General features: G+C 61.7%; 2 protein-coding genes across 2 annotated transcripts; one reads left to right on the plus strand and one right to left on the minus strand.

Annotated features, from left to right (window-relative positions):
- The first annotated feature begins 197 nt into the window (after positions 1-197).
- BOLA3 (bolA family member 3) lies at positions 198-2,109 on the plus strand. The gene is made up of 4 exons (XM_042023164.1): positions 198-275; positions 937-1,060; positions 1,226-1,314; positions 1,975-2,109. Exons 1-4 carry the CDS (start codon positions 246-248, stop codon positions 2,038-2,040), a joined length of 309 nt encoding a protein of 102 aa, XP_041879098.1. The 5' UTR covers positions 198-245; the 3' UTR covers positions 2,041-2,109.
- A 67-nt stretch (positions 2,110-2,176) lies between these two features.
- Positions 2,177-7,731, minus strand: LOC121662229 (MOB kinase activator 1A). Its single transcript, XM_042023163.1, has 6 exons — positions 7,422-7,731; positions 6,559-6,725; positions 5,689-5,782; positions 3,534-3,667; positions 3,292-3,455; positions 2,177-2,804 (listed from the first exon to the last, which is right to left on the minus strand). Exons 1-6 carry the CDS (start codon positions 7,433-7,435, stop codon positions 2,727-2,729), a joined length of 651 nt encoding a protein of 216 aa, XP_041879097.1. The 5' UTR covers positions 7,436-7,731; the 3' UTR covers positions 2,177-2,726.
- Between the last annotated feature and the right edge of the window lie 763 nt (positions 7,732-8,494).

Genomic DNA, 8,494 nt, shown 5'->3' on the forward strand with positions numbered 1-8,494 from the left:
GGGGGGGGTCAGGAGGGGGCCCTGTGGGGTCAGGAGGGCGCTCTTTGGGGGGGGTCAGGAGGGGGCCCTGCGGGGTCAGGAGGGGGCTCTTTGGGGGGGGGCCCCATGAGAGGGGCGTCGGGTCCCCGCCAGGGTCCTCCGAGCCGCCAGGGGGCGGTCGGGCGGCGCAGAGCTGGCCCCGCCCCTGCTGCGCTCGCCGCTCGCTGATTGGCTGGGCCGAGGGTGACCCCGGCGCGCGCCCCGGGATGGCGGCGGCGGGGCTGGGCCGGGGTCCGGTGAGTGTCCGTCAGTCCCCGTGTCCGTGTGTCCTTGTCCCTGTGTCCCTCCCTCCCTCCTTCCCTCTGCCCGTGCCCCCCTCCCGGCCCGTCTCCCCCTTGTGTCCCCCCGGTGCTGGTCAACGCGGCCCGCGCCCCCTCACGGTGAGAGTCCCCGGGCCCGGGGAAGGTCCCCACCGCCCCCTCACAGAAAGTGACCCCTCCCCGGGGCCCCGCTCTGGGGGAAGGTGCCCCATCCCCGCCTCACGCCCGTACCCCCCCTTGGTAGCCCTTGTGCTGGGGTCGAGGAAGCGCCTCCCCCTCCCCTCGCCCCGCTGCCGGGGAAAGGCCGCTCCCGTTTCCATCCCTCCTTCTCCCGGTTTCCCCACCATCTCCCGGTTTTCCCCCCTTCCTAGTACCCCCCGTGCTTCCGCTCCTCACAATGTCCCCCAGGCACAGGTAGCCCCTTCCCGCCTCCTCTCGGTGCCAATGGAAGGCAGCCCCTGTTTCCCTCGCCCCATCCTCCGGTTTCTCCCCTATCCCCCGGTTTTCCCCTCCTTTCCCCCGGTGCTGGTGATCAGCCTTCCCTCCCCTTCCCGCCGTTCCCCCTGCCGGTGAGCGCAGCCCCTGCGTGTATTTGGGGTCCCCCCGGGCTGTTTCTCAAGGCTGTTTTGCCCCCCAGCTCTGGCTGCGCTGCCGCTCCTGGCGCAGCTTCGCCTCTCACACGGATGGGGAGTCGCGCCTGGCCCGGGTGCTGCGGGAGAAGTTCCCCCGGGCCTCGGCCATCAAGGTTGTGGATATCTCAGGTACGGGAAAAGCTCTTTATGGTCCCAAACCAGCCCTGCGCTTCACGGGGGAGGAGCCGAGTCGGTCTCCAGCCCTCCCTTGGCTGCGGGGACCCCCAGGAGGGTCAGGAGTGTGGGGGCACGGAGGTGCCTCGCTGTGCTCAGGCCTGGGCTTGGCTTTCTCAGGCGGCTGCGGCGCCATGTACGAGATCCACATCGAGTCCGAGGAGTTCCGGGAGAAGCGGACGGTGCAGCAGCACCAGATGGTCAACCAGGTGAGGGGGCTCCGGGGGTGCCCTGGGGCACCGAGTGGGTGTGAGGGAACGGGAGCAGGGCCACGACGTCTCAGACTGCAGCACTTTCCCCTATAATGAATGTAGCCCTTTTTTACCACCCCAATCATCAGCACAACCCTTCCCTGGTTATTGAGGAGACAGCACAGCCCTTCCTGGTAACGGGGCGATGAGTGTGCAGTTAATTCTGGGTGCTGTGTGTGCACAGACACCCGTGGGTGCCCCACTGTGAGGGGCTCAGCACAGCCCACCCGTCCTGGGGATAAATAAATCAGAATCACAGGATCTGCTGAGCTGGAAGGGGCCCACTGGGATCATCGATCCAACTCCCAGCCCTACACAGACACCCCAAAACCCCGCGCTGGGAGTGGTGTCCGAACGCTCCTGGAGCAGCCTCAGGGCCGTGCCCATTCCCGGGGAGCCCGGGCAGTGCCCAGCACCCTCTGGGGGCAGAACATCGCTGGGCTGTTGTGCAGGGTCCCCAGGCCTGCAGGGCAGTTTGGATTTGGTGCAGCAGCCCTGCAGGGTTTGGTTTGTGCCCAGGGGTGTGGCAGCACCAGGAGTCCATGTGACTCTCTCCGGTGCTCCCGAGGGTGCGGCCCCTGGCCCAGAGCTGCCCTGAGAGCTGTGCTTGCCTTGCAGGCCCTGAGCGAGGAGATCAAGCACATGCACGGCCTGCGCATCTTCACCTCGGCCCCCAAGCCCTGAGGCTGCTGGCACCACCAATAAACGCTCCGGGAGGGGCCCAGGGCTGCCTCTCCCTGGATGTGAGCTCCACCCAGTGTTGGGTTTTCACTCGGGGCCCCGTGGGAGGGGGGAAGAAGAGGAGCAGCCCCTCTTCCTCTGAAAGAAGAGCAGGAAGAAACTTTATTATTATTATTATTGTTATTGCCTTTGCCACACAGGAGGGTCCCTCCCTCACCTCCCCCTCCCGTGGGACATCCCAGAGCTGCTCCTCCCACCCAGGGACAGGGACAGCCCCCCCTGGGGCCAGGCACTTCTCCTCCTCACCCCCCACTGCTGCTGCCACGGGGAGCTTAAGGCTCTGGGCCAAAGTGCACCTCTTTTATCCAAAAAAAAAAAAAAAAAAAAAAAAAAAAAGCACTTCCAAAATTAAGCTGAGCCACTCTGGGCGTGCCCTGGTGGGGCTGTGGAGTCCAGAGGGGAGCTCTGGGAGCAGAAAGTGGCTGGGCAGCACCTGGAAGGTCACCCTGTGTGAAACAGAACCAGCTCCACCTCCGCCCAGGCCGGACTCGAGCAAGGAAAGCCCAGTGGGGGCTGCAGAGCAGCGGCGAGGCCGCTCGGTGCCGTCCGGCGCCGCTGGAGCCAAGCGCGGAGGTGGCTGAAGAAGAAGCGGAAAAGGAGCGGCCAGAAGGGTCCTCCCGGGGATGTTTTTATCTGTCCTTGGAGCCCAGCTTCTCGATCAGCTCGTGCAGCGGCGCCAGCTCCCGCCGGTCGATCAGGTTGAATTCCTGGCGGGGGAAAAGGAGACACAAAATTTGAGGGAACCTGGAGAAAGTGTCACCCTGCAGATGCTGGGCCAGCTCCTGGGACAGCCACGGCTCCTGCTTCTTGTGGAGAAATCCCATTTCAGGGCAACGAAACCTGAGCCACGTTAGAATCGAATGTGGGATGCACAGCAAGTCACGGAACAGGACCGAGAGGGAAAAGAGGGGCTGCTGCTGCTCCTTCCAAGGTGATTCTGGAGCTACAGACCCCCTGAATTCTCCTCCAATTCTGGTTTTGTTGGCTGCAGGTTGATAATTAAAACCTGAGAGGGAAATCTGAGCACTTATAGCCAACTCAGGCCTCAATTCCTGAAAAAAAACCCCACAAAAGCCCAGCAGCGCGAAGGGCTCAGCTGGGCTGGGAGGTGGAGCTGGGGTTATCTCCCAGGGGGTGCTTTAAACCCGAATCCTTTAAAAGCCACCAGGGCAGCTGAAACCCCTCCCGGCTCACCTGCACGAAGAAGATAAAGTGCTTGAAGGAGGTGTTGAGATGAGCCTCCTCCTGCAGCCGCATCACCGAGTCGAAGTGCTGGTGGTAGATGTGGGCGTAGACCCGGAACAGCCGCTTCAGGATGGTCTTGGCCACCGACATGAAGTTCTTGGGGAAGGGGACGCCTGGAATGCACGGACAGGCAGGGATTAGGGCGTGGCTCAGCCAGGAGGGGCCAGCCTGGGTCACAAAGCTGCACCCACCAATCTTGGAGGGGAAGAGAGTCTCGTCATCCAGCTGGTCCTGCACCCATGTCATCAGGTAATCGATGTACTTGGGCGCCGAGCACTTGATCGGCTTCTTGATGTTGGTGCCGTCCGCCCAGTGGTACTCGTACCTGTGGGGTGGGGTGGGGGTTCAGCCCTGGCTCCCGCAGGAAAAGCGGCATTTCAGGCCCTGGGACTCCCTCCTGGTGCCACAAGCAACACCTGCGTCGCTCGGGGCTGAGGAGAGCAGAGCTCGGCCTGTTTGGGTTTCCCGGCCCAAGCCGACGGTCGGTGCTGACCCCTCCGGCCACCCTCAAACGTCACGGAATCATGGAATGTGCTGATCCACCAGGATCATCAATCCAACCCCTAGCCCTGCACAGACCCCCCAAAATCCCACCCTGGGCATCCCTGGCAGCGCTGTCTAAATGCTCCTGGAGCAGCCTCGGGGCCATGCCCATTCCCTGGGCAGCCTGGGCAGTGCCCAGCACCCTCTGGGGGAAGAACCTTTCCCAAAATCCACCCTAAACCCCCCTGACTCAGCTCCAGCCACTCCATCAGATCCCGTCCCTGGCCCCAGAGATCAGAGGTGCCCTCGGGAGGATGTTAAAAGTGAACCTCAGCTCTGTGGCAGCCTCCTCTGACATCATCATTTCCTTCAAACGAGCCAGAAGCTGACCAGAGCAGCAGCACCAGGGCTGTCACCCACTCCCTGGATGAACTCCCCTCTGGGGCTCTCAGACACCCTCCAGGAATTCGGATCTTCTCCCCGAGGGTTGGACACAAGGGCTCGGAACACCGGCCCTGTGAGGAGGGGCTGAGGGAGCTGGGGTTGTTCAGCCTGGGGCAAAGGAGACTCAGAGGTGACCTCATCACTCTCTACAACTCCCTGAAAGGAGGCTGCAGTCAGCTGGGGGTCGGTCTCTTTTTCCAGGAAACAACTGAGCACACAGTCTCGAGGTGCGCCGAGGGAAGTTTAGGCTGGATGTTAGGAAGAGGTTTTTTACTGAAAGAGTGATAAAGTTCTGGGATCGTCTGCCCGGGGAGGGGGTGGAGTCACGGTCCCTGGATGTGTTTAAAAGGACTGGATGTGGCACTCGGTGCCGTGGTTTAGCTGAGGTGCTGTTAGGTTGGACTCGGTGATCTCCAAGGTCTCTTCCAACCTGGTGATTGTGTGTGCGACCTGAGCCAAAGGCTTTTGGAGCCTCTGGATCCCACGGCAGAGCCTGGAATCACCCCACACCACCACGATCCCCTTTTCTCCGAGGCCTTTTTTCCGAGGTCCCTGAAAAGCAGGAAACCCCTCCGTGCTTGGCTGTCGCCTCCCAGCCGACCACAAGCGCAAACAAGCGGTGCCACTCGAAGAGGAAGCTGTTACAGGAAACGGCCCCAAAAATAGAGCCAGGAACTGGCAGCGCAGCTCCTGCGGGGCAGGAGAGCAGGGCAGGGTGTTCCACGGCACCCACAGGGTGCTGGGCTTACAAACCGAGAGCCTTGGCAACCTCCCGGGGAGGATTCCCAGCTGTGGCTTTGCCCTGGCAGAACACACAAGTGCAGAACCAACACCTGGCATCCCTGCGGGAATTCACGCCTCAAACCAACCAGGTGCCCCCAAAAAGGCCTCACTCTGTTCTTTCTACCTTCCCCGAGGCCACAGCCTTCTCCTACAGAGCAGTTCCACCACATTATTAAATTAAGTTATTAAGTTAAATTAAGAGCTGATGAAATGTGCCTCCTGAAAATCCACCACATCCCTGGAAGGGTCCCAGGCCAGGTTGGACAGGGCTGGGAGCAGCCCCCTGCCCGTGGGACTGGATGGGCTTTAAGGTCCCCTCCAAACCAAACCATTCCAGGATTCCCTCAGACTCTGGCAGCAAGACCAGTCCCTCCCAGCAAAGTCAGATCTCTCATTTCCTTTAACATTTAAAAATTTAAGAAAAGACCTTTTCCAACAACCACCTTCCAAACACAGGGCAGGACGGACGGGGCAAAGACACACCCAGATGGTGTGACCACGAATGACACCAGAGGGGCAAAACGTGGCACCTTGATTCCACCTGGACACGTCCCATCCTCTTTCCAGCTTCTTCCTCCACACACCTCCCTGCTCCCTCAGGCAGGAGCTGCGGCCACAGCCCCCAGCCCTCCTCACCTGGGCCCTGCAGACATGACAGGGCAGCTGCTCTCGGTGCAGAACTCGGTGATGGTTCCGTACAACATGTTGATCTGGTTGAAGAAGTCCACAGCTGCCAAGGGAAAACACCTCAGGGTGACAAGGTGTGAGCAGAGAGAGGCCGCAGCACCTCCGAGGGTTTCCTGTCACAGCACCAACGTCCCACAAAAGCCTTGGCAAAACCAAACCCTTCCCTACAACACCACCCGGCTTCGAGACACCTCAGCCATCCAGGAATTTGGATTGCTTCGCCCATTTTTCACCCCCTGGCTACCACCCCGTGCTCCACTTAGCATTCCATGGGAAAAGCAGATTTAGCTTCCAGGCTCCTCAAAAGCCTGATTGATTTGGTTTGATTTGAGACCTTCCTTAGGCTGAGCCCTCCTGGCCTGAATCGCTACCTTCCTTGCTTAAAACTGCTTTCCCCCCTCCTCTAACCTCGAAAGAAGCAAAGGTCAAGGCCAGGGGGAGCAGCTGCTCAAAGCAAATTGGATTTGAAAAGAGAAACCAAAAAAGAAACTCTACAATCCTGGAGTTTGGGGGGAATAGAGCTCCGTTTTCTCCCTGGACTATTTTATTATATTATATATATATATATTATAATTCCAAAAATAACCATTCACAAACCAAATCCCCTCTGTGAGCCTGAACTCGTCAAAAGCCACCCCAAAACCACACCGGTGCTGCTCCGTCTCTTCCTTCTTGCACAACACCCCCCTGACGTGGGCCCTGCTTCCGCTGCTTTTATCCCACCTCAGCCACCCCAGCAGAGCGTGCCAGGGGAATTCAGGGGTTTGTTTAAGGATAAACCCCGTGGTTTTGGGGTTTTCCCCCTCTCAGAGGACTCACTGTTCACCGCAATCCACTCGTTGAGGTCCTCGCCCTCGGGCAGCATCACGGCCTGCCGGAGGTTGCCGCTGCCCAGCGTGGCCTCGGCGTGTTTGAGGAGCTCATACTGGTGGGATCCCTCGGGAATGTTCTTCTTTGGCTTGAATGTTTTCGAAGACCGGCTCCCACTGACGAGAGAAAAAGCATTTCCAGTTAGCCACAGAACCATGGAGTCAGTAAGGCTGGAAAAGATCCCCAAGATCATCGAGTCCGGTGCAGCACCACCCCCACGGTGGCCACTAACCCCTGTCCCCGAGTGCCACATCCCCCCGTGTTTGGAACGCTCCCAGGGATGTGGACTCCACCGCCAGCCTGGGCAGCCTTTCCAACCCTTGCAGTGAAGAATTTTCCCCTAAAATCCAATCTAAACCTCTCCTGGTGCAACTTGAGGCTCTTTCCTCTGGTCCTGTCACAGCCTTCCCTCAGCGGAGGAAGCCCCTCCTTGTACATTCCCAAGGATCCTTTCCAAGGGCTCAAACCACTCTGCGATTCCTCCTAAACCTTCCCACAGGAGCCCTCATGAGCCTTCCTCAGCTCCTGGAGGCCTCTGACCCCCCCCAAATCCTCCTCAAAGCCCAGTCAAAGCCCAGGCCTCCCCTCGGGAATCCCTACAACACCCCCTCCCCACGGCACCCAGCTGCCTCCCCGAACTCCTTCCCCTCCTTAACCCCCTCAAAGAACAGCCCTCCGTCCCTCCCCAAACGCTTCCCCCACAAACAACCTCGCCCAGACCAAGTCCAAGCGCTCCCCCGGCCCCTCGCTGCCCCTTCCCACGGACCCCTCGGGGCCGCCCCCAGGACCCTCCCCAGAGCCCGGACACTCACAAGAGGAAGCTCATGGCGAGACGGGCCGGGCCGGGCTGAAGGCAGTGGGAACGGGATGAGGGAGACGGGAAGGGTCTGAGGGAGCGAGAAGAGCTGAGGGGAGCGGAAATGGGCTGAGGGAGCGGGGCCGCGATCCGGGAGCAGGAAGGGCTGAGGGATCGGGCGGAAGGAAGAGAGGCCGGGATGCGGGAGAGGGAAGGGCGGAGGGAGCGAGCGGAGGGAGGCGGGGCCGGTTTGAGGGAGCGGAAAGGGTTGAGGGAAGCGGGGCCGGGCGGAGGGAGCGGAACGGGCCGGGCCGGGCCGGGCTGCGCTGAGGGAGCGGCGGCGGCGGCGGCTCCTGGCGGGACCGGCCCCGCCCGCGCCGCCAACTCTCGCGAGAGCTCGGGAAGGGGCGGGGAATCTCACTAAGGAGGCGTGGCCCCGCCTCCCGGTCACGGGGGGCTGGGACTCGGAATGAGCACGGGTACCCCCGGAACGGGGCCGGGACCCCCAGAGACCCCTCCCCGTGGGCCCGGACACCGCCGGAATTGGGGCCGGGACCCTCAGAGACCCCTCCCCGTGGGCCCGGGTACCCCCGGAACGGGGTCGGGACCCCCGCACGTCAGCCACGCCCGTTCCCGGGCGTTGCCCCACCCTCAACCTCGAACCAACCAATCAGCGCCGCCGGGCCCAATTGGCGCGGGAAACCCCGTCCGCACCAATCAGGCCGCTTGCTTCTCCTGGCTCCGCCCCCTCATTGTGATATCACACAGGGCGGAGACAGACTGCTCCTCCACCCCCAAAACGTCACCGAGCTCCCATTGGCTGGCACAGAGAGGGCGGGGCTTGGCGGGACTATAAAAGGGGTGCGGCCGGAGGTCGTGGGAGAGGCGCAGCGGAGCGCGGAGGGATGGACACTGGCCGGAGCATCCCCGGGGTGAGGACGGCGGACACCGACGGAGCATCCCCGGGGTGAGGACGGCGGACACCGGCCGGAGCATCCCCCGAGGTTGAGGACGGCGGACACCGACGGAGCATCCCCCGGGGTGAGGACGGCGGACACCGACGGAGCGTCCCCCGAGGCTGAGGACGGC

The sequence above is a fragment of the Corvus kubaryi genome, unplaced genomic scaffold, assembly GCF_017639235.1.
Source record: "Corvus kubaryi isolate FWS band 111438036 unplaced genomic scaffold, C.kubaryi_AGA036_p1.0 37237, whole genome shotgun sequence".
NCBI classification, from domain to species: domain Eukaryota; kingdom Metazoa; phylum Chordata; class Aves; order Passeriformes; family Corvidae; genus Corvus; species Corvus kubaryi.